General features: G+C 57.9%; 1 protein-coding gene across 1 annotated transcript; it reads right to left on the reverse strand.

Annotated features, from left to right (window-relative positions):
- Positions 1 to 738: 738 nt before the first annotated feature.
- On the reverse strand, positions 739 to 9,234 carry LOC144954393 (thioredoxin-like protein 4A). The gene is given in 5 exon segments (XM_078884896.1): positions 739 to 1,294; positions 1,296 to 1,326; positions 4,994 to 5,097; positions 5,988 to 6,141; positions 9,174 to 9,234. Coding segments are annotated over 4 exon segments (429 nt in total). The 5' UTR covers position 6,141; positions 9,174 to 9,234; the 3' UTR covers positions 739 to 1,153.
- Positions 9,235 to 26,049: the final 16,815 nt, after the last annotated feature.

Consider the following 26,049-nt stretch of genomic DNA (forward strand, 5'->3'; position numbering starts at 1 on the left):
CACACTCACTCACACACCCAGTCACTCACTCAGTCACTCACCCAGTCACACACTCACTCAGTCACTCAGTCACTCACACACACTTACTAACTCACTCAGTCACTCACACACACACACACTCACTCACACACCCAGTCACTCACTCAGTCACTCACCCAGTCACACACTCACTCAGTCACTCACACACACATTCACTCACACACCCAGTCACTCACTCAGTCACTCAGTCACTCACTCACTCAGCCACTCACTCACTCGGCAACTCACTCACTCACTCACTTGGCCACTCACTTACTCAGCCACTCACTCACTCAGCCACTCACTCGGCCACTTACTCACTCAGTCACTCACCCACTCACCCACTCACCCACTCACCCACCCACTCACTCACCCACTCACCCACCCACTCACCCACTCACCCACTCACTCACTCACTCACTCACCCACTCACTCACTCACCCACTCACTCACTCACCCACCCACAACGAGACACAGAAGCAGGAGGTACAAAACGCGCAGAGATTTAATTTGACCGTCAACGTTACACGCAGAGTCTCCCAGAGGAGAAACTCGGTGGGTGAGTGGGTGAGTGAGTGAGTGAGTGTGGAGTGAGTGAGTGAGTGGAGTGGGTGAGTGGGTGGGTGGGTGGGTGAGTGAGTGAGTGGGTGGGTGAGTGAGTGGGTGAGTGGGTGGGTGAGTGGGTGGGTGGGTGGGTGAGTGGGTGGGTGGGTGAGTGGGTGGGTGAGTGGGTGAGTGGGTGGGTGAGTGGGTGAGTGGGTGGGTGAATGGGTGAGTTGGTGAGTGAGTGGTTGAGTGAGTGAGTGGGTGAGTGCGTGGGTGAGTGAGTGGGTGAGTGAGTGGGTGAGTGAGTGGGTGAGCGAGTGAGTGGGTGAGTGGGTGAGTGGGCGCGTGAGTGAGTGAGTGAGTGGGTGGGTGAGTGGGTGAGCGAGTGAGTGAGTGGGTGAATGGGTGAGTGGGTGAGTGGGTGGCTGAGCGAGTGAGTGAGTAGGTGAGTGAGTGAGTGACTGAGTGAGTGAGTAACTGAGTGAGTGACTGACTGAGTGAGTAACTGACTGAGTGAGTGACTGAATGAGTAACTGACTGAGTGACTGACTGACTGACCGCCCGACTGCCTGCCTGACTGAGTGAGCGTCTAGTATCGGTATTTGGTGGAGTAATCTTTGGGCGACACCACCAACCCCCGGCCCTTGCGAGCTCCGCGGTAGACCGTCTCCACGATGTCCACCATCTCCTGCTTATCCTCCAGCGCCCAGTTGATCTTGTTGTTGTTCCCCCGTGCCCAGGTCGATCATGATGTGCTTGTTCCTGAGGGAGGGCGCGGCGAGGGATGAGAGGTGGATTGCTCACTCAGTCACACAGACACTCGGTCAGTCGGTCAGTCAGTCAGTCACTCACCCACCCACTCACTCACTCACACACCCACCCACTCACTCACTCACTCACCCACTCAGTCAGTCACTCACTCAGCCACTCAGTCACTCACTCACTCAGCCACTCAGTCACTCACTCACTCAGCCACCCACTCACTCACCCACCCACCCACTCACTCACCCACTCACTCACCCACCACCCACCCACTCACCCCACCCACCCCCACTCACCACCCACCCCCCACCCACCCACCCACCCACCCACCCACCCACCCACCACCCACCCACCCACCCACCCACCCACCCACCCACTCACCCACCCCACCCCCCACCCACCCACCCACCCACCCACCCACCCACCCACCCCCCACCCCACCACCCACCCACCCACCCACCCACCCCACCCACCCACCCACCCACCCACCCACCCACTCACCCACCACCCACCCACCCACCCACCACCCACCCACCCCCACCCACCCCCACTCACCCACCCACCCACCCACCCACCCACCCACCCACTCACCACCCCCCCCACCCACCCACCACCACCCACCCACCCCCACCCACTCACCCCACCCACCACCACCCACCCACCACCACCCACCACCCACCCACCCACCCACCCACCCACCCACCCCCACTCACCCACCCACCCACCACCCACCCACCCCACCCACCCACTCACCCACCACCCACCCCACCCACCCACCCACCCACCACCCACCCACCCACCCACCACCCACCACCCACCACCCACCCACCCACCCACCCACTCACCCACCCACCCACCCACCCACTCACCCACCCACCACCACCCACCCACCCCACCCACTCACCCACCCACCCACTCACCCACCCACCCACTCACCCCACCCACCCACCCACCCACTCACACTCACTCACCCACCACCCACCCACCACTCACCCACTCACCCACCCACCCACCCACTCACCCCACCCACCCCACCACTCACTCACCCACCCCCCCACACCCACCCACCCACCCACCACCCACTCACCACCACCCACTCACTCACTCACACACCCCCACCCACCCACCCACCCCCCACTCACCCCCTCACTCACCCACTCACCCACCCACCACTCACCCACCCACTCACTCACCCACCCACTCACCCACTCACCCACCCACCCACCCACCCACCCACTCACCCCCTCACCCACCCACTCACTCACCCACCCACTCACTCACCCACCCCACTCACTCACCCACCCACCCACCCACCCACCCACCCACCCACTCACCCACCCACTCACCCACTCACTCACCCACCCACTCACCCACCCACCCACCCACCCACTCACCCACCCACTCACCCACCCACTCACCCACTCACCCACCCACTCACTCACTCACCCACCCACCCACCCACCCACTCACTCACTCACTCACCCACCCACCCACCCACCCACTCACTCACCCCACCCACTCACTCACCCACCCACCCACTCACCCACCCACTCACTCACCCACCCACTCACTCACTCACCCACTCACTCACCCACCCACCCACCCACTCACTCACCCACCCACCCACCCACTCACCCACCCACCCACTCACCCACCCACTCACTCACCCACTCACTCACCCACTCACTCACTCACTCACCCACTCACCCACCCACTCACTCACCCACTCACCCACTCACCCACCCACTCACTCACTCACTCACTCACCCACCCACTCACTCACTCACACACCCACCCACCCACCCACCCACTCACTCACTCACCCACCCACTCACTCACTCACACACCCACCCACCCACTCACTCACTCACTCACCCACTCAGTCAGTCACTCACTCAGCCACTCAGTCACTCACTCAGCCACTCACTCACCCACCCACTCACCCACTCACCCACCCACTCACCCACCCACCCACCCACCCACTCACCCCCTCACTCACCCACTCACCCACCCACTCACTCACCCACCCACCCACCCACTCACCCACCCACCCCACTCACCCACCCACTCACTCACTCACCCACTCACTCACTCACCCACCCACTCACTCACTCACACACCCACTCACCCACCCACCCACTCACTCACCCACCCACCCACCCACCCACCCACTCAACCACCCACCCACTCACTCACCCACCCACTCACTCACCCACCCACCCACTCACCCACCCACCCACCCACCCACTCACCCACCCACCCACTCACTCACCCACCCACCCACCCACCCACCCACCCACCCACTCACCCACCCACCCACCCACCCACTCACCCACCCACCCACTCACCCACCCACCCACCCCACCCACTCACCCACCCACCCACTCACTCACCCACCCACCCACCCACCCACTCACCCACCCACCCACCCACCCACTCACCCACCCACTCACTCACTCACTCACCCACTCACCCACCCACCCACCCACTCACCCACCCACCCACTCACTCACTCACCCACCCACCCACTCACCCACTCACCCACTCACCCACCCACCCACCCACCCACCCACTCACCCACCCACTCACTCACCCACTCACCCACCCACCCACCCACTCACCCCACCCACTCACCCACTCACCCACCCACCCACCCACCCACTCACCCACTCACTCACATCACCCACCCACTCACCCACCCACTCACTCACTCACCCACCCACTCACCCACCCACTCACTCACCCACCCACCCACCCACTCACTCACCCACCCACCCACCCACCCACCCACCCACTCACCCACCCACCCACTCACCCACCCACCCACTCACCCACTCACCCACCCACTCACCCACCCACCCACTCACCCACCCACTCACCCACCCACCCACTCACCCACCCACCCACCCACCCACTCACCCACCCACCCACCCACCCACTCACCCACCCACTCACCCACCCACCCACTCACCCACCCACTCACCCACTCACCCACCCACCCACCCACCCACCCACCCACCCACCCACTCACCCACCCACTCACCCACCCACCCACCCACTCACCCACCCACTCACCCACTCACCCACTCACCCACCCACCCACCCACCCACTCACCCACCCACTCACCCACCCACCCACTCACCCACCCACTCACCCACCCACCCACTCACCCACCCACTCACCCACTCACCCACCCACCCACCCACCCACCCACTCACCCACCCACTCACCCACCCACTCACCCACCCACCCACCCACCCACTCACTCACTCACCCACCCACCCACTCACTCACCCACTCACCCACCCACCCACCCACCCACTCACTCACTCACCCACTCACCCACCCACCCACCCACCCACTCACCCACTCACCCACTCACCCACCCACCCACCCACCCACTCACCCACTCACCCACCCACCCACCCACTCACCCACCCACTCACCCACTCACCCACCCACTCACCCACCCACTCACCCACCCACCCACCCACTCACCCACCCACTCACCCACTCACTCACTCACCCACTCACCCACCCACCCACCCACTCACCCACCCACTCACCCACTCACCCACCCACCCACCCACCCACTCACCCACTCACCCACTCACCCACCCACCCACCCACTCACCCACCCACTCACCCACCCACTCACCCACTCACCTGAAGAAGAACATGCAGGTGCAGGGGTCGTAGAGTTCGTACATTTTGTTGAAGTCCGGCACCTCAGTGATGTCAACCAAATAGATCACAGCAAAGTTCTTCACCTGGGAGACAGGGTGGGTGGGTGAGTGAGTGGGTGAGTGAGTGGGTGAGTGGGTGAGTGAGTGATTGAGTGAGTGGGTGAGTGAGTGGGTGAGTGGGTGGGTGGGTGGGTGAGTGGGTGAGTGGGTGGGTGGGTGGGTGAGTGAGTGGGTGAGTGAGTGTCTGAGTGAGTGAGTGTCTGAGTGAGTGAGTAGGTGGGTGAGTGAGTGTCTGAGTGTCTGAGTGAGTAAGTGGCTGAGTGAGTAAGTGGCTGAGTGGGTAACTGAGCGAGCGAGCGAGCCAGTGAGCGAGCGAGCGAGAGCGTCCACCTTCTCGGCGATGGAGTACAGAACCTCGTCCATCTTCATGCACGTGGGTGGATGGGTGAGTGGGTGGGTGAGTGAGTGAGTGAGTGGGTGGGTGGGTGGGTGAGTGAGTGGGGTGAGTGAGTGAGTGGCTGAGTGAGTGAGTGAGTGTCTGAGTGTCTGAGTGAGTGTCTGAGTGAGTGTCTGAGTGAGTAGGTGGGTGAGTGAGTGTCTGAGTGTCTGAGTGAGTAAGTGGCTGAGTGGGTAACTGAGCGAGCGAGCCAGTGAGCGAGCGAGCGAGAGCGTCCACCTTCTCGGCGATGGAGTACAGAACCTCGTCCATCTTCATGCACGTGGGTGGATGGGTGAGTGGGTGGGTGAGTGAGTGAGTGGGTGGGTGGGTGGGTGAGTGAGTGAGTGGGTGGGTGGGTGGGTGAGTGAGTGAGTGGGGTGAGTGAGTGAGTGTCTGAGTGTCTGAGTGAGTGAGTGTCTGAGTGAGTGAGTAGGTGGGTGAGTGAGTGTCTGAGTGTCTGAGTGAGTAAGTGGCTGAGTGGGTAACTGAGCGAGTGAGCGAGCGAGCGAGGGAGCGAGCGAGTGAGAGCGTCCACCTTCTCGGCGATGGAGTACAAAACCTCGTCCATCTTCATGCACGTGGGGTCCCAGTCGTGTCCGAAGCGAATGACCAACACGCGGTCCTCCTCCGACAGGATCGCCTGGTCCACCTGCCAGCCATTATGCAGGTGCGGCAGCATGTACGACATCCTGCAGGCACACACACAGGTGTGGGTACAGGTGTGTGTGTACAGGTGTATGGGTGCAGGTGTGTGGGTACAGGTGTGTGGGTACAGGTGTGTGGGTACAGGTGTGTGTGTGTACAGGTGTGTGGGTACAGGTGTGTGTGTACAGGTGTGTTGTGTGGGTACAGGTGTGTGGGTACAGGTGTGTGTGTGTACAGGTGTGTGGGTACAGGTGTGTGTGTACAGGTGTGTGTGGGTACAGGTGTGTGTACAGGTGTGTGTGTGTGTGTACAGGTGCGGCAGCATGTACGACATCCTGCAGGTACGCACACAGGTGTGTGTGTACAGGTGTGTGGGCATAGGTGCGTGGGGGTACAGGTGTGTCTACACAGACTCACATAGAGACCCACAAACTCACCACACAGAGACCACAGACTCACCACACAGAGACCCACAGACTCACCACACAGAGACCCACAGACTCACCACAGAGACCCACAGACTCACCACAGAGACCCACAGATTCACCACACAGAGACCCACAGACTCACCACACAGAGACCCACAGACTCACCACAGAGACCCACAGATTCACCACACAGAGACCCACAGACTCACCACACAGAGACCCACAGATTCACCACACAGAGACCCACAGACTCACCACACAGAGACCCACAGATTCACCACACAGAGACCCACAGACTCACCACAGAGACCCACAGACTCACCACAGAGACCCACAGATTCACCACACAGAGACCCACAGACTCACCACACAGAGACCCACAGATTCACCACACAGAGACCCACAGACTCACCACACAGAGACCCACAGATTCACCACACAGAGACCCAAACTCACCACAGAGAGACCCACAGACTCAACACACAGAGACCCAGACGCACCACACAGAGACCCACAGATTCACCACACAGAGACCCACAGACTCACCACACAGAGACCCACAGATTCACCACACAGAGACCCATAGACTCACCACACAGACAACCACAGGCTCACCACACAGAGACCCACAGATTCACCACACAGAGACCCACAGACTCACCACACAGAGACCCACAGATTCACCACACACAGACCCATAGACTCACCACACAGAGACCCACAGATTCACCACACAGAGACCCAGACTCACCACACAGAGACCCACAGACTCAACACACAGAGACCCAGACGCACCACACAGAGACCCACAGACTCACCACACAGAGACCCACAGACTCACCACACAGAGACCCACAGATTCACCACACAGAGACCCACAGACTCAACACACAGAGACCCCACAGACTCACCCCCACAGAGACCCACAGACTCACCCCACAGAGACCCACAGACTCACCCCACAGAGACCCACAGACTCACCACACAGAGACCCACAGACTCGCCACACAGAGACCCACAGACTCACCACACAGACACCCACAGACTCACCACACAGAGACCCACAGACTCACCACACAGAGACCCACAGACTCACCACACAGAGATCCACAGACTCACCACACAGAGACCCACAGACTCACCACACAGAGACCCACAGACTCACCACACAGAGACTCACCACACAGACACCCACAGACTCACCCCACAGAGACCCACAGATTCACCACACAGAGACCCACAAACTCACCACACAGAGACCCACAGATTCACCACACATAGACCCACAGATTCACCACACAGAGACCCAGACTCACCAAACAGAGACCCACAGACTCAACACACAGAGACCCAGACGCACCACACAGAGACCCACAGACTCACCACACAGAGACCCACAGACTCACCACACAGAGACCCACAGATTCACCACACAGAGACCCACAGACTCAACACACAGAGACCCACAGACTCACCCCACAGAGACCCACAGACTCACCCCACAGAGACCCACAGACTCACCCCACAGAGACCCACAGACTCACCACACAGAGACCCACAGACTCGCCACACAGAGACCCACAGACTCACCACACAGACACCCACAGACTCACCACACAGAGACCCACAGACTCACCACACAGAGACCCCACAGACTCACCACACAGAGATCCACAGACTCACCACACAGAGACCCACAGACTCACCACACAGAGACCCACAGACTCACCACACAGAGACCCACAGACTCACCACACAGACACACACAGATTCACCACACAGAGACCCACAGACTCACCCCACAGAGACCCACAGACTCACCACACAGAGACCCACAGGACTCACCACACAGACACAGAGACCCACACAGAGACCCACAGACTCACCACACAGACACCCCACAGACTCACCACACCCAGAGACCACCCATCTTAAACCACCACTCAGCCTCTCCCTGCCACCCCTGCGGCGCAAACGATCACATCCCGGGCTGACCCGTCCAGGAAAGCCGGGGGGGCCCGACTCGGCTAGGCCTCGACACGCCTCAGAGTAACTTGATAGCGATGAGACCATGGAGATTTGGCGATGGTGGTGATGTTGTTGATGGGGGTCTACAGCCCCCCATCAACAACATCAACAACATCGCCGTCCAGAAATCCGTCCGTACTGGGAGTCGGACCACCCCCCGTATCCCCCTGCGGCGCAAACGACCACAACCCGGGCAGCACATCCAGGCAAGCCACGGGGGCCCGACTCGACTAGGCCTCACCGAGTCGGGTTAACTTAACGATGCTGGCTATGGGACTGTGGACATTCAGTGATGTTGATGTTGTTGATGGGGGTCCAACAGCCCCCCATACAACATCATCTCGCTCCAGACATCCCCCAGTACTGAGAGAAGAACCACCCCCCCCCCCATCCACCACCCCCCTGCGGCAGAAGCGACCACATCCTGGGCAGCACATCCAGGCAAGCCCGGGGGGCCCGACTCGACTAGGCCTCACCGAGTCGGGTTAACGTAAACGGTGTTGGCTATGGGACCGTGGACATTCAGTGATGTTGATGTTGTTGATGGGGGTCCAACAGCCCCCATCATCAACATCACCTCCCTGCAGAGACCCTCCCCCGCTCCGTACTGTGAGTCGAACCTGGCGTGGTTTGCTGAGCGGTGGCGGGAGACGCCGTGAGGGAGGTGGTGGTGAGGGACCGCGGCAAAAGCGCGTCCAACGTTAGAGGTGGTGGTGGAGGGACCGCGGCAAAGCGCGTACAACGTTAGAGGGGTGGGGTGGAGGGACCGCGGCAAAGTGCATCCGACATTAGAGTGGGGGGGGTGGAGGGACCCGCGGCAAAGTGCATCCAACGCTAGAGGGGGGGGGAGTGGAGGGACCGCGGCAAAGTGCATCCAACGTTAGAGGGGTGGGGGGTGGAGGGACCGCGGCAAAGTGCGTCCAACGTTAGAGGGGGTGTGGAGGGACCGCGGCAAAGTGCATCCAACGTTAGAGGGGTGGGGGGTGGAGGGGACCGCGGCAAAGTGCGTCCAACGTTAGAGGTGGGGGGGGTGGAGGGACCGCGGCAAAGTGCATCCAACGTTAGAGGGGTGGGGGGTGCAGGGACCGCGGCAAAGTGCATCCAACGTTAGAGGGTTGGGGAGTTGAGGGACCGCGGCAAAGTGCACCCAACGTTAGAGGTGGGGGGAGTGGAGGGACCGCGGCAAAGTGCATCCAACGTTAGAGGGGGGGGGTGGAGGGACCGCGGCAAAGTGCATCCAACGTTAGAGAGGTGGGGGGGTGGAGGGACCGCGGCAAAGTGCATTCAACGTTAGAGGGGTGGGGGGGTGGAGGGACCCACGGCAAAGTGCATCCAACGTTAGAGAGGTGGGGGGGGTGGAGGGACCGCGGCAAAGTGCATCCAACGTTAGAGAGGTGGGGGGGTGGAGGGACCCACGGCAAAGTGCATCCAACGTTAGAGAGGTGGGGGGGGGTGGAGGGACCGCGGCAAAGTGCATCCAACGTTAGAGGGGGGGGTGGAGGGACCGCGGCAAAGTGCATCCAACGTTAGAGGGGTGGGGGGGTGGTGGGACCGCGGCAAAGTGCATCCAAACGTTAGAGGGGTGGGGGGGGGTGGAGGGACCGCGGCAAAGTGCATCCAACGTTAGAGGGTTGGGGAGTGGAGGGACCGCGGCAAAGTGCACCCAACGTTAGAGGGGTGGGGGAGTGGAGGGACCGCGGCAAAGTGCATCCAACGTTAGAGGGGTGGGGGGGGTGGAGGGACCGCGGCAAAGTGCACCCAACGTTAGAGGGTGGGGGGGTGGAGGGACCGCGGCAAAGTGCACCCAACGTTAGAGGGGTGGGGGGTGGAGGGACCGCGGCAAAGTGCAGGGGGGTGTGGAGGGACCGCGGCAAAGTGCATCCAACGTTGGGGGGGGTGTGGAGGGACCGCGGCAAAGTGCATCCAACGTTAGAGGGGTGGGGGGTGGAGGGACCGCGGCAAAGTGCGTCCAACGTTGGGGGGGGGGGGGGTGGAGAGACCGCGGCAAAGTGCATCCAACGTTAGAGGGTGGGGGGTGGAGGGACCGCGGCAAAGTGCGTCCAACGTTAGAGGGGGTTTGGAGGGACCGCGGCAAAGTGCATCCAACGTTAGAGGGGTGGGGGGTGGAGGGACCGCGGCAAAGTGCGTCCAACGTTAGAGGGGGTGTGGAGGGACCGCGGCAAAGTGCATCCAACGTTAGAGGGGTGGGGGGTGGAGGGACCGCGGCAAAGTGCGTCCAACGTTAGAGGTGGGGGGGGTGGAGGGACCGCGGCAAAGTGCATCCAACGTTAGAGGGTTGGGGAGTTGAGGGACCGCGGCAAAGTGTACCCAACGTTAGAGGTGGGGGGAGTGGAGGGACCGCGGCAAAGTGCATCCAACGTTAGAGGGGAGGGGTGGAGGGACCGCGGCAAAGTGCATCCAACGTTAGAGGGGTGGGGTGGTGGAGGGACCGCGGCAAAGTGCACCCAACGTTAGAGGGGTGGGGGGTGGAGGGACCGCGGCAAAGTGCATCCAACGTTGGCCCCATTATTGTTCTTCACAATAATTAATTATTGTTCTTCACAATAACTAATTATTGTTAAAGTGAACAAACGACGAGAAATGAATAATCATTGCGATTAGCTTCGTCACATTGAGTAATTAAAATGTTCCACATCGTTACCTTCAATAAGAGGTGAAATTAACCAATGGGGAGCGGGTTAACTTGCTGACCAATCACAACGCGGGGAAGCCCTTCACCCCCCCCCCTACACGGCTAACTGGTAGCCAATCACAGCCCAGGGGGTAGTCCCCCTAACCCCTCCCTCCCTCCCTCCGTGAACCAATCGGAGCGCGCGTTGCTGTCGCCATAGGGGGTGGAGGTCTCCATGGTAACGGCCGCGTGTCTCTGTGTCTGTGTGTCTCTCTGTGTGTCTCTGTGTCTAACTAGCTGTGTGTGTGTGTCTCTCTCTGTGTCTAAGTAGAAGCTGCAGTCTTCACGATGAGTCCTCTGTGTGTCTCTCTATGTGTGTCTGTGTCTAACTAACTGTGTCTCTCTGTGTGTCTCTCTGTGTGTCTCTGTGTGTCTCTCTGTGTCTAACTAGCTGTGTGTGTGTCTCTCTGTGTGTCTCTCTCTCTCTGTGTCTCTCTGTGTCTCTGTGTCTAACTAGCTGTGTGTGCGTCTCTCTGTGTGTCTCTCTCTCTGTGTCTCTCTCTGTGTGTCTCTGTGTCTAACTAACTAGCTGTGTGTGTGTCTCTCTGTGTTTCTCTGTGTCTAACTAGCTGTGTGTGTCTCTGTGTGTCTCTGTGTCTAACTAACTAGCTGTGTGTGTCTCTCTCCCTGTCTCTCTCTCTGTGTCTCTCTGTGTGTCTCTGTGTTTCTGTGTGTCTCTGTGTGTCTCTGTGTCTAACTCGCTGTGTGTGTCTCTCTCTGTGTGTCTCTGTGTGTCTCTGTGTCTAACTAACTAACTCTGTGTGTCTCTCTCTGTCTCTCTGTGTGTCTCTCTCTGTCTGTGTGTCTCTGTGTGTCTCTGTGTCTCTGTGTCTAACTAACTAACTCTGTGTGTCTCTCTCTGTCTCTCTGTGTGTCTCTCTCTGTCTGTGTCTCTGTGTGTCTGTGTGTCTCTGTGTCTAACTAACTAACTAACTCTGTGTGTCTCTCTCTGTCTCTCTGTGTGTCTCTCTCTGTCTGTGTGTCTCTGTGTGTGTGTGTCTCTGTGTCTAACTAACTAACTCTGTGTGTCTCTCTCTGTCTCTCTGTGTGTCTCTCTCTGTCTGTGTGTCTCTGTGTGTCTGTGTGTCTCTGTGTCTAACTAACTCGCTGTGTGTGTCTCTCTGTGTATCTCTGTGTCTAACTAACTAGCTGTGTGTGTCTCTCTCCCTGTCTGAGTGGAGGCTGCAGTCTTCACGATGAGTCCCAAGAACATCGACCGCCTCTTGGCATCGGTCAGTCTGCAGCCTGAACCCCCCTCTGTGTGTGGGTGGGTGAGTGAGTGGGTGGGTGAGTGGGTGGGTGAGTGGGTGGGTGGGTGGGTGAGTGGGTGGGTGGGTGGGTGAGTGGGTGTGTGTGTGGGTGAGTGGGTGGGTGGGTGGGTGAGTGGGTGGGTGGGTGGGTGAGTGGGTGTGTGTGTGGGTGAGTGGGTGGGTGGGTGGGTGAGTGGGTGTTTGTGTGGGTGAGTGGGTGGGTGAGTGGGTGAGTGGGTGAGTGGGTGTGTGTGTGGGTGAGTGGGTGGGTGAGTGGGTGGGTGGGTGAGTGGGTGGGTGGGTGGGTGAGTGGGTGGGTGGGTGAGTGGGTGGGTGGGTGGGTGGGTGTGTGGGTGAGTGGGTGGGTGAGTGGGTGGGTGGGTGAGTGGGTGGGTGAGTGGAGTGGGTGGGTGGTGGGTGAGTGGGTGGGTGAGTGGGTGGGTGGGTGGGTGAGTGGGTGGGTGGGTGGGTGAGTGGGTGTGTGTGTGGGTGAGTGGGTGGGTGGGTGGGTGAGTGGGTGGGTGGGTGGGTGAGTGGGTGTGTGTGTGGGTGAGTGGGTGGGTGGGTGGGTGAGTGGGTGAGTGGGTGTTTGTGTGGGTGAGTGGGTGGGTGAGTGGGTGAGTGGGTGAGTGGGTGTGTGTGTGGGTGAGTGGGTGGGTGAGTGGGTGGGTGGGTGAGTGGGTGGGTGGGTGGGTGAGTGGGTGGGTGGGTGAGTGGGTGGGTGGGTGGGTGGGTGGGTGAGTGGGTGGGTGGGTGGGTGAGTGGGTGGGTGGGTGAGTGGGTGGGTGGGTGGGTGGGTGGGTGAGTGGGTGGGTGGGTGAGTGAGTGGGTGGGTGGGTGGGTGAGTGGGTGGGTGGGTGAGTGGGTGGGTGGGTGGGTGAGTGGGTGAGTGGGTGAGTGAGTGGGTGAGTTGGTGGGTGGGTGGGTGAGTGGGTGGGTGGGTGGGTGAGTGAGTGAGTGGGTGAGTGAGTGAGTGGGTGAGTGGGTGAGTGGGTGAGTGAGTGGGTGGGTGGGTGGGTGGGTGGGTGGGTGGGTGGGTGAGTGAGTGGGTGGGTGGGTGAGTGGTTGGGTGGGTGGGTGGGTGAGTGGGTGGGTGGGTGAGTGGGTGGGTGGGTGGGTGAGTGGGTGGGTGGGTGAGTGAGTGGGTGAGTGGGTGAGTGGGTGGGTGAGTGGGTGGGTGGGTGAGTGAGTGGGTGAGTGGGTGAGTGGGTGGGTGGGTGAGTGGGTGGGTGGGTGAGTGGGTGAGTGGGTGAGTGAGTGGGTGGGTGGGTGGGTGAGTGTGTCTGTGTGTGTGTGTAGCTGTGTGTGTAGCTGTGTGAGTGGGTGAGTGGGTGAGTGGGTGAGTGGGTGGGTGAGTGGGTGAGTGAGTGGGTGGGTGAGTGGGTGGGTGGGTGGGTGAGTGGGTGAGTGAGTGGGGTGTGTGTAGCTGTGTGTGTGTGTAGCTGTGTGTGTAGCTGTGTGAGTGGGTGAGTGGGTGGTTGAGTGGGTGAGTGGGTGGGTGGGTGTGTCTGTGTGTGTGTAGCTGTGTGTAGCTGAGTGGGTGAGTGAGTGGGTGGGTGGGTGAGTGAGTGAGAAGGGTGGGTGAGTGAGTGGGTGGGTGAGTGTGTCTGTGTGTGTGTAGCTGTGTGAGTGAGTGAGTGAGTGGGTGGGTGAGTGGGTGAGTGAGTGGGTGAGTGGGTGGGTGAGTGAGTGGGTGGGTGAGTGTGTCTGTGTGTGTGTGTAGCTGTGTGAGTGGGTGAGTGGGTGGGTGAGTGAGTGGGTGAGTGGGTGGGTGGGTGAGTGGGTGAGTGAGTGGGTGGGTGGGTGAGTGGGTGGGTGGGTGAGTGAGTGGGTGAGTGGGTGGGTGGGTGGGTGGGTGGAGTGAGTGGGTGAGTGGGTGGGTGGGTGGGTGGGTGGGTGAGTGAGTGGGTGAGTGGGTGAGTGGGTGGGTGGGTGAGTGGGTGAGTGGGTGAGTGGGTGAGTGGGTGGGTGAGTGGGTGGGTGAGTGGGTGGGTGGGTGGGTGGGTGAGTGGGTGGGTGGGTGGGTGAGTGGGTGGGTGAGTGGGTGGGTGGGTGGGTGGGTGAGTGGGTGGGTGGGTGGGTGGGTGGGTGAGTGGGTGGGTGGGTGGGTGGGTGAGTGGGTGGGTGGGTGGGTGAGTGGGTGGGTGGGTGGGTGGGTGAGTGGGTGAGTGGGTGGGTGAGTGAGTGGGTGAGTGGGTGGGTGGGTGGGTGAGTGGGTGGGTGGGTGGGTGAGTGGGTGGGTGGGTGGGTGGGTGGGTGAGTGGGTGGGTGGGTGAGTGAGTGGGTGGGTGGGTGAGTGGGTGGGTGGGTGAGTGGGTGGGTGGGTGGGTGGGTGAGTGGGTGAGTGGGTGAGTGAGTGGGTGAGTTGGTGGGTGGGTGGGTGAGTGGGTGGGTGGGTGGGTGAGTGGGTGGGTGGGTGGGTGAGTGAGTGGGTGGGTGGGTGAGTGGGTGAGTGGGTGAGTGGGTGGGTGGGTGGGTGAGTGGGTGGGTGGGTGGGTGGGTGAGTGGGTGGGTGGGTGGGTGGGTGAGTGAGTGGGTGGGTTAGTGGGTGGGTGGGTGGGTGAGTGAGTGGGTGGGTGGGTGAGTGGGTGAGTGGGTGAGTGGGTGGGTGGGTGGGTGAGTGGGTGAGTGGGTGGGTGGGTGAGTGAGTGAGTGGGTGGGTGGGTGGGTGGGTGGGTGAGTGGGTGGGTGGGTGAGTGGGTGAGTGGGTGGGTGGGTGGGTGGGTGAGTGAGTGGGTGGGTGGGTGGGTGGGTGAGTGAGTGAGTGAGTGGGTGAGTGGGTGGGTGGGTGGGTGACTGGGTGGGTGGGTGGGTGAGTGAGTGGGTGAGTGAGTGAGTGGGTGGTGAGTGAGTGAGTGAGTGGGTGAGTGAGTGAGTGGGTGAGTGGGTGAGTGAGTGAGTGGGTGGGTGGGTGGGTGGGTGAGTGGGTGGGTGGGTGGGTGGGTGAGTGGGTGGGTGGGTGAGTGAGTGGGTGAGTGGGTGAGTGGGTGGGTGAGTGGGTGGGTGGGTGAGTGAGTGGGTGAGTGGGTGAGTGGGTGGGTGGGTGAGTGGGTGAGTGGGTGAGTGGGTGAGTGAGTGGGTGGGTGGGTGGGTGAGTGTGTCTGTGTGTGTGTGTAGCTGTGTGTGTAGCTGTGTGAGTGGGTGAGTGGGTGAGTGGGTGGGTGAGTGGGTGAGTGAGTGGGTGGGTGAGTGGGTGGGTGGGTGGGTGAGTGGGTGAGTGAGTGGGTGTGTGTAGCTGTGTGTGTAGCTGTGTGAGTGGGTGAGTGGGTGGTTGAGTGGGTGAGTGGGTGGGTGGGTGTATCTGTGTGTGTGTAGCTGTGTGTAGCTGAGTGGGTGAGTGAGTGGGTGAGTGGGTGGGTGGGTGAGTGAGTGAGAAGGGTGGGTGAGTGAGTGGGTGGGTGAGTGTGTCTGTGTGTGTGTGTAGCTGTGTGAGTGAGTGAGTGGGTGGGTGAGTGGGTGAGTGAGTGGGTGAGTGGGTGGGTGAGTGAGTGGGTGGGTGAGTGTGTCTGTGTGTGTGTGTAGCTGTGTGAGTGGGTGAGTGAGTGGGTGGGTGAGTGGGTGAGTGAGTGGGTGAGTGGGTGGGTGAGTGAGTGGGTGGGTGAGTGTGTCTGTGTGTGTGTGTAGCTGTGTGAGTGGGTGAGTGAGTGGGTGGGTGAGTGGGTGAGTGAGTGGGTGAGTGGGTGGGTGAGTGAGTGGGTGGGTGAGTGTGTCTGTGTGTGTGTGTAGCTGTGTGAGTGGGTGAGTGAGTGGGTGGGTGAGTGGGTGAGTGAGTGGGTGAGTGGGTGGGTGAGTGAGTGGGTGGGTGAGTGTGTCTGTGTGTGTGTGTAGCTGTGTGAGTGGGTGAGTGAGTGGGTGGGTGAGTGGGTGGGTGAGTGAGTGGGTGGGTGGGTGGGTGAGTGAGTGGGTGGGTGGGTGGGTGAGTGAGTGGGTGTGTGTAGCTGTGTGAGTGGGTGAGTGGGTGGGTGGGTGAGTGGGTGGTTGAGTGGGTGAGTGGGTGGGTGGGTGGGTGTGTCTGTGTGTGTGTAGCTGTGTGTAGCTGAGTGGGTGAGTGAGTGGGTGAGTGGGTGGGTGAGTGAGTGAGAAGGGTGGGTGAGTGAGTGGGTGGCTGAGTGTGTCTGTGTGTGTGTGTAGCTGTGTGAGTGAGTGGGTGGGTGGGTGGGTGAGTGGGTGAGTGAGTGGGTGAGTGGGTGGGTGAGTGAGTGGGTGGGTGAGTGTGTCTGTGTGTGTGTGTAGCTGTGTGAGTGGGTGAGTGAGTGGGTGGGTGAGTGGGTGAGTGAGTGGGTGAGTGGGTGGGTGAGTGAGTGGGTGGGTGAGTGTGTCTGTGTGTGTGTGTAGCTGTGTGAGTGGGTGAGTGAGTGGGTGGGTGGGTGAGTGAGTGGGTGAGTGGGTGGGTGAGTGAGTGGGTGGGTGAGTGTGTCTGTGTGTGTGTGTAGCTGTGTGAGTGGGTGAGTGAGTGGGTGGGTGGGTGAGTGAGTGGGTGAGTGGGTGGGTGAGTGAGTGGGTGGGTGAGTGTGTCTGTGTGTGTGTGTAGCTGTGTGAGTGGGTGAGTGAGTGGGTGGGTGAGTGGGTGAGTGAGTGGGTGAGTGGGTGGGTGAGTGAGTGGGTGGGTGAGTGTGTCTGTGTGTGTGTGTAGCTGTGTGAGTGGGTGAGTGAGTGGGTGGGTGAGTGGGTGAGTGAGTGGGTGAGTGGGTGGGTGAGTGAGTGGGTGGGTGAGTGTGTCTGTGTGTGTGTGTAGCTGTGTGAGTGGGTGAGTGAGTGGGTGAGTGAGTGGGTGAGTGAGTGGGTGAGTGGGTGGGTGAGTGAGTGGGTGAGTGGGTGGTTGAGTGGGTGAGTGGGTGGGTGGGTGGGTGTGTCTGTGTGTGTGTAGCTGTGTGTAGCTGAGTGGGTGAGTGGGTGGGTGGGTGGGTGAGTGAGTGAGAAGGGTGGGTGAGTGAGTGGGTGGGTGAGTGTGTCTGTGTGTGTGTGTAGCTGTGTGAGTGAGTGAGTGAGTGGGTGGGTGAGTGGGTGAGTGAGTGGGTGGGTGAGTGAGTGGGTGGGTGAGTGTGTCTGTGTGTGTGTGTGTAGCTGTGTGAGTGGGTGAGTGAGTGGGTGGGTGAGTGGGTGAGTGAGTGGGTGAGTGGGTGGGTGAGTGAGTGGGTGGGTGAGTGTGTCTGTGTGTGTGTGTAGCTGTGTGAGTGGGTGAGTGAGTGGGTGAGTGAGTGGGTGAGTGGGTGGGTGAGTGAGTGGGTGGGTGAGTGTGTGTGTGTGTAGCTGTGTGAGTGGGTGAGTGAGTGGGTGGGTGAGTGTGTGTGTGTGTGTGTAGCTGTGTGAGTGGGTGGGTGAGTGGGTGAGTGAGTGGGTGAGTGGGTGGGTGAGTGAGTGGGTGGGTGAGTGTGTCTGTGTGTGTGTGTAGCTGTGTGAGTGGGTGAGTGAGTGGGTGGGTGAGTGGGTGAGTGAGTGGGTGAGTGGGTGGGTGAGTGAGTGGGTGGGTGAGTGTGTCTGTGTGTGTGTGTAGCTGTGTGAGTGGGTGAGTGAGTGGGTGGGTGAGTGGGTGAGTGAGTGGGTGAGTGGGTGGGTGAGTTAGTGGGTGGGTGAGTGTGTCTGTGTGTGTGTGTAGCTGTGTGAGTGGGTGAGTGAGTGGGTGGGTGAGTGGGTGAGTGAGTGGGTGAGTGGGTGGGTGAGTGAGTGGGTTGGTGAGTGTGTCTGTGTGTGTGTGTGTAGCTGTGTGAGTGGGTGAGTGAGTGGGTGGGTGAGTGGGTGAGTGAGTGGGTGGGTGAGTGAGTGGGTGGGTGAGTGTGTCTGTGTGTGTGTGTAGCTGTGTGAGTGGGTGAGTGAGTGGGTGGGTGAGTGGGTGAGTGAGTGGGTGAGTGGGTGGGTGAGTGAGTGGGTGGGTGAGTGTGTCTGTGTGTGTGTGTAGCTGTGTGAGTGAGTGGGTGAGTGAGTGGGTGGGTGGGTGAGTGGGTGAGTGGGTGGGTGGGTGAGTGAGTGAGTGGGTGGGTGAGTGTGTCTGTGAGTGTGTGTCACTGTGTGTGTCACTGTGTCTCACTGTGTCACTGTGTGTGTCACTGTGTCACTGTGTGTGTCACTGTGTCTCACTGTGTCACTGTGTGTGTCACTGTGTCACTGTGTGTGTCACTGTGTCTCACTGTGTCACTGTGTGTGTCACTGTGTGTGTCACTGTGTCTCACTGTGTCACTGTGTCTCACTGTGTCACTGTGTGTGTCACTGTGTCACTGTGTGTGTCACTGTGTCTCACTGTGTCACTGTGTGTGTCACTGTGTCACTGTGTGTGTCACTGTGTCTCACTGTGTCACTGTGTGTGTCACTGTGTCACTGTGTGTGTCACTGTGTCTCACTGTGTCACTGTGTGTCTCACTGTGTCACTGTGTGTGTCACTGCAGCTGCTGTTGGTCACCGTCTGCGTGTCGTGGGGCTTCGTGATCTACGCTGGACAAGTTGCCGCCCAGAGGCAGCTACAAAGCTACCCGCAACTCAAGCCCTGACTTTGGTTGCGTGCAACTTGGGGTTGCCTGCAACCCAAGTCGCCTGCAACTCAAGTTGACTGCAACCCGAGTTGCCTGCAACCCAAGTTGCATGCAACCCGAGTTGACTGCAACTCAAGTTGCCTGCAACCCAAGTTGCCTGCAACCCGAGTTGACTGCAACTCAAGTTGCCTGCAACCCGAGTCGCCTGCAACTCAAGTTGCATGCAACCCGAGTCGCCTGCAACTCAAGTTGCCTGCAACCCGAGTTGACTGCAACTCAAGTTGCCTGCAACCCGAGTTGACTGCAACTCAAGTTGCATGCAACCCGAGTCGCCTGCAACTCAAGTTGCATGCAACCCGAGTTGACTGCAACTCAAGTTGCCTGCAACCCGAGTTGACTGCAACTCAAGTTGCCTGCAACCCGAGTCGCCTGCAACTCAAGTTGCATGCAACCCGAGTCGCCTGCAACTCAAGTTGCCTGCAACCCGAGTTGACTGCAACTCAAGTTGCCTGCAACCCGAGTTGCCTGCAACTCAAGTCACCTGCAACCCAAGTTGCATGCAACCCGAGTTGACTGCAACTCAAGTTGCCTGCAACCCAAGTTGCCTGCAACCCGAGTCGCCTGCAACTCAAGTCGCCTGCAACCCGAGTTGCATGCAACCCAAGAACCGGTCTCCACATTCAGTGTTTCATCAGCAACAAGTTGAATAAATTCTGGCAACGTCACGGAATCTTGTCTTGATACACTCACCACTCACTCACCACTCACTTACCACTCACTCACCCACCACTCACTCACTCACCCACTCACCTGTTGTATATGTTGGTTATGAAAATTTTGATGTATTGTATGCGTGCGTGGGTGAAATTATTATGGGTTATGAATATTCAGTGAAAATGATAATAATCAAATGAAATTTGGCCAAATGTGTAATTATCCGGAAATATGTTAATTGATGTAATTATGCACATTTAATTATGCCAATTCGAGAGGTAATTGTAGTAATTATGCGAGTGGGTGGAATTATGATAATGCAAGTCGTTATGATAACCAGACCCCGCCTCGGTGACGAGGGTGGGTTATCGATCGGAATAAGGCAATTAATCTTATGCAGTTATGCAGGGGTGGTGTAAGTATGAAAGATTAACTTAGATTAACTCGGCATCGTTGTCTAGGTTCGTCTCATTCTCGCTTATTTAGGTCCCCGGTTCGCCCCGTTATCGCTTTAACATTTACTGAGTATGTGTTAGTGTGTTTATTAAGGTCACCAAGTTCAGATCTCAACGCAGAAGCAGATCTTATGCATAGACTTCAGGAAGGAATCACACAACCACTTCTGTATTAATCAATTTATTACTAATTCAACCTCAACTATGATATAGTATGCGAACTCTCAATCCCGGAACGTCAACACGGCATCAACAGTATCATCAATGATTGTCTGATTTCACTTTGACAACGGCACATGGATCCCGCGTAACGCGATGGTTGTTAGTGAGAGAGAGAGTCGTTAAAACATGCAAATACTATGCTAAGAAAAACCTTAACTTTAATACTCTTATAAACGACGGATGGCCATCACTCGGTCTCGAGTGTTTCTTCACAGCCACGGATGGCTTATGGGTTCGAGTGGGTTTGAGTGGTAAGAGTTGTCTTCAATAGTCAGTGTTCGGAGTCGGTTCTTTATGTCAAACAGATGCCTGGGGGTCGTGTGGTGAGGGGGCGGTGCGCGTCATACGTATTAGTCGCTCCTCTGTCGCCGTGGGGAATTGGTTGGATGCCTGTTGATACGCTGTCGTAGTTCGGAACCCGGTCGGTAGGTGGCGCCCACAGCTCGCTCGCAGCGCGCAGTGCTGGGTCAGCACCTCGTCGCCAAACCGCGACCTTCAGCTGCAGAGCGACCTTCGACTCGGCAGAGGTTGGCCTGTCGCGGCCGAGTTGAGCTGTCAAGCGGGTTTTGCCCGCCTGCAGAGGAGACGGGGAGCCGCTCGAGTCGAGCCCCGAGAGCCGTCTGAACTCGGCTGAGTCCCAGAAGCTGAAGAGTCGAGCCGACCCGTTAGTCGCAGCTCGCCCTTGAGTCGACCCGCTCGGTCGAGCTGAAGATGAGTCGAGCCGACCCGCTCGGTCGAGCTCGCTCCGGAGCCGACCCGCTGGTCAAGCTCGGCTGAGTTGACTCTCCTGGTCGAACTCGGCTGATGAGTCGAGCCGACCCTCCCGGTCGAGCTCGCTCCTGAGCCGACCCTGTTGGTCGCACTCGTGATGAGTTGACTCCTGGTCGAACTGGTTTCCAATGCTCAGAGTCCTTTCTTTTATGCCGAAAAATCCCTTTGGGTCCTGCCCACAAGGCGGGGTTTTCTTTTGATTTACTGTGTCAGGATCTGTCCGTGTGTAGGTGTGTTCATGTGTGTGTCCGTACGTCCGTATGTCCTTGTGTGCATCACCCACGGAATATTCCGTTTTCATACTCCCTCCATAAAATCCACGAGCAAACAATCAGATGTTACAAATTGCCTCGAAGTCGTCTCTCTGTCTGGGTGCAATATTATCTCTTGTCTGGCCTTCTTCATGAACCAAAACACAGACGTTACAAATCGTCTCACAGGCGTCTCTGTCCGTGTTGCACGACCTGGAGGGAGGGGCACACTCCCCCCGACCCTCACAGACGCACACAGACATGGTTAAAAGTTTTAAATTAACATTTGTCCCTTACCATTTCCCAGTTATGATTCTGTATGTAGCCTAAGGTGTGTCGTTTCCCATCGTGGTGCTTGACCCAAGTGGAGGTGCCTCCCCGAGCACATACACACTCCCACCCCGCGCTGCGGGGATACAAAGACGGCCGGGATCTCCCTTTCTCTCCGACCCTGGGTCTAACATCGCTCTTTTATTATGTATTTTATTTCGACCTGGTGGTGATTTATCCCGCTATCCTGGCTTTTCATAAGTTTTACTTTTGTCTTTCATGCATAGGCTTATTATTATTAATTTATTTCCGATATCTTAGGTTAAGGGGTAAGTTTCTTGATCCTAGGAATTCGTATTCCTTGGTGTCTGCATGGTTATATAAGCGGAATATAGTTGACGGTGAACAGCGTTGACATTGATGTTATGTACGATATTATGTATTGTGATGTCATTAACTTAACTTGTTGGTCAGGCTTCACTGACATGAAGTTGCATTTCATAGCCTCGCAGTCTTTGCCTCACTCTGTCTCTGCTCGCCGGTGTTGTTGCTGTCCAGCTGACGCCGTTAACTCAAGGCCTCATTAATTTCCGTCACTCCTTGTAGGTGAGGGCGGTTGAACCTTGGAGTCAGTTCTGGTTTTTGTCTGCTTGCTTTTTCTGATGTCCCCTGACCCCGGGAGTTATCATTCCTACTTTTATGGCCTGGCGAAGCCCGACTCGCTGTCGCTGGGCTGGTGTGTTGTTCCCGGCTTTTTTGCTTACGTTTGCAGTTCGCCGTGCTCTTAATTTCCTTCCCTCTTCAACCTTATATCGACTATTCGCTCCTGTCTGGGTGCGATTCAATTTTGACTTAGGAAGGTTCTGATTGTCATATGCTTTGGGTCGAGTTGTATATTAAAGTATGGAAATAACATTTCATATTGACTTAATGATGGTGATGGTTCAGTAGGCGTAACTTGTGGCCTGGTTTAATTGGAGTGGGTGTGAATATCAATAACTTTATCCTATCCTGTTGTTAAATTCTGACTTTAACGTTACTTTAATAGCAATACAGAATAATTGAGCTTTTCGACTTAACTAGGCGAACACGAACTTTTGGTGACCCCCGCAGCCTCGCCGTTCAGCTGAGTCTGCATCCTTGATATACAACGCTCTTATTCGTCTCACTGTGGCCATCCAACCTTCTGCTCTGGGAGTGTTATTCTTAATTTCAGGTCAAAGGCCCCCTCACGTTCAGCCGTGCAGGGTTGTTAATCAGCTCCCTCCCCTGTGCACACAGCGTTGCTGACCCACTTCATTTGACCACTCACCCTGGATTTAATAATTTAATTCCTTAAAACCATGCAGGATGGTTGGCTTTTTGCCTTAATTATGTCTGGCTGACTCTCCCACTGTCTCTGCCGCCTGCACGGGTGACATATGCCCGTTCATCAGGCCCCCTCCTTCCTTGAAGCAAGGTTGCAAATTCTGCCATCCTAGCCCTCCTCCAGTCCATTACTTAGTGACACCTGGTGTTTTGCAGTCTGCTGTGCTTTGGGGTGTTTTCATTCATTATATATCAAGTAAAAAGATAATATATAAAAATATCAAGTTTGGAAGAAGGGTTAGGATACAACACACCCACCACTCACTCACCACTCACTCACCCACTCACTCACCACTCACCCACTCACTCACCCACTCACCACTCACCCACCCATTCACTCACCACTCACTCACCACTCACTCACCACTCACTCACCACTCACTCACTCACCCACTCACCCACCACTCACTCACCACTCACTCACCCACTCACCCACCACTCACTCACCACTCACTCACCCACTCACTCACCACTCACCCACTCACTCACCCACTCACCACTCACTCACCCACTCACTCACCCATTCACTCACCACTCACTCACCACTCACTCACCACTCACTCACCCACTCACTCAACCACTCACCACTCACTCACTCACCACTCACTCACCACTCACTCACCCACTCACTCACCACTCACTCACCCACTCACTCACCACTCACTCACCACTCACCCACTCACTCACCACTCACTCACCCACTCACTCACCACTCACTCACCACTCACCCACTCACTCACCACTCACTCACCCACTCACTCACCTACTCACTCACTCACCACTCATTCACCCACTCACTCACCTACTCACCACTCACTCACCTACTCACTCACCACTCACTCACTACTCACGCACCACTCAGTCACTCACCACTCACCACTCACTCACCACTCACTCACCACTCACCCACTCACTCAGTCACTCACTCAGTCACTCACCACTCACTCACTCAGTCACTCACCACTCACTCAGTCACTCACCACTCACCACTCACTCACCCACTCACCACTCACTCACCACTCACCCACTCACCACTCACTCACCACTCACTCACCCACTCACTCACCACTCACCCACTCACTCACCCACTCACCACTCACCCACTCACTCACCCATTCACTCACCACTCACTCACCACTCACTTACCCACTCACCCACTCACTCACCACTCACCCACCACTCACTCAGTCACTCACTCAGTCACTCACCACTCACTCAGTCACTCACTCACCCACTCACCACTCACTCACCACTCACTCACCCACTCACCACTCACTCACCCACTCACCACTCACTCACCACTCACTCACTCACCCACTCACCACTCACTCACCACTCACTCACTCACCACTCACTCACCCACTCACCACTCACCACTCACTCACCACTCACCCACTCACTCACTCAACACTCACTCACCACTCACTCACCCACTCATTCACCCACTCAGTCACTCACCCACCCACTCACCACTCACTCACTCACTCACCCACTCACCACTCACTCACCCACTCACTCACCCACTCACCCACTCACCACTCACCCAACCAGAGGCTACCTGGGGGAGCTTTGTCTGTGTGACAGCACTTGCCCCTACAGCCCTGCTAGAGGCTACCTGGGGGAGCTTTGCCTGTGTATCAGCACTTGCCCCTACAGCCCTGCTAGAGGCTACCTGGGCGAGCTTTGTCTGTGTAACAGCACTTGCCCCTACAGCCCTGCTAGAGGCTACCTGGGCGAGCTTTGTCTGTGTAACAGCACTTGCCCCTACAGCCCTGCTAGAGGCTACCTGGGGGAGCTTTGCCTGTGTGTCAGCACTTGCCCCTACAGCCCTGCTAGAGGCTACCTGGGCGAGCTTTGTCTGTGTAACAGCACTTGCCCCTACAGCCCTGCTAGAGGCTACCTGGGGGAGCTTTGTCTGTGTGACAGCACTTGCCCCTACAGCCCTGCTAGAGGCTACCTGGGGGAGCTTTGCCTGTGTGTCAGCACTTGCCCCTACAGCCCTGCTAGAGGCTACCTGGGCGAGCTTTGTCTGTGTGTCAGCACTTGCCCCTACAGCCCTGCTTGAGGCTACCTGGGGGAGCTTTGTCTGTGTGACAGCACTTGCCCCTACAGCCCTGCTAGAGGCTACCTGGGGGAGCTTTGTCTGTGTAACAGCACTTGCCCATACATCCCTGCTAGAGGCTACCTGGGCGAGCTTTGTCTGTGTGACAGCACTTGCCCCTACAGCCCTGCTAGAGGCTACCTGGGGGAGCTTTGTCTGTGTGTCAGCACTTGCCCCTACAGCCCTGCTAGAGGCTACCTGGGCGAGCTTTGTCTGTGTGACAGCACTTGCCCCTACAGCCCTGCTAGAGGCTACCTGGGGGAGCTTTGTCTGTGTGTCAGCACTTGCCCCTACAGCCCTGCTAGAGGCTACCTGGGGGAGCTTTGTCTGTGTGTCAGCACTTGCCCCTACAGCCCTGCTAGAGGCTACCTGGGGGAGCTTTGTCGGTGTGTCAGCACTTGCCCCTAGAGCCCTGCTAGAGGCTACCTGGGGGAGCTTTGTCTGTGTGTCAGCACTTGCCCCTACAGCCCTGCTAGAGGCTACCTGGGCGAGCTTTGTCTGTGTGACAGCACTTGCCCCTACAGCCCTGCTAGAGGCTACCTCGGGGAGCTTTGTCTGCGTGACACTGGTTTGCCGGTGACGTCACGACGCAAGGACGACGACGTCATCACGCAGCCATGTGACGTCATCACGCACAGGCGGAAGTTGCGTCATCGCACAGAGATAGATTTATAAACCAACAGCAGTTTAAAGTTGAAACTCTCTCGATCTTCTTGGTTCTTTCGGTAAAGTCGTCACGTAGAAGGGAAGTAATAAAATAATAAAAATAAAACATAAAAAAACAATTCTCACGACGTTTCGGCCACAACGCAAGCAGCCATCCTCTTCGCCTGAGGATGGCTGCTTGCGTTGTGGCCGAAACGTCGTGAGAATTGTTTTTTTATGTTTTATTTTTGTTATTTTATTATTTCCCTTCTACGTGACTTTACCGAAAGAAC

The sequence above is a fragment of the Lampetra fluviatilis genome, unplaced genomic scaffold (assembly GCF_964198595.1).
Source record: "Lampetra fluviatilis unplaced genomic scaffold, kcLamFluv1.1 SCAFFOLD_663, whole genome shotgun sequence".
In the NCBI taxonomy this organism is placed as follows: Eukaryota; Metazoa; Chordata; class Hyperoartia; order Petromyzontiformes; family Petromyzontidae; genus Lampetra; species Lampetra fluviatilis.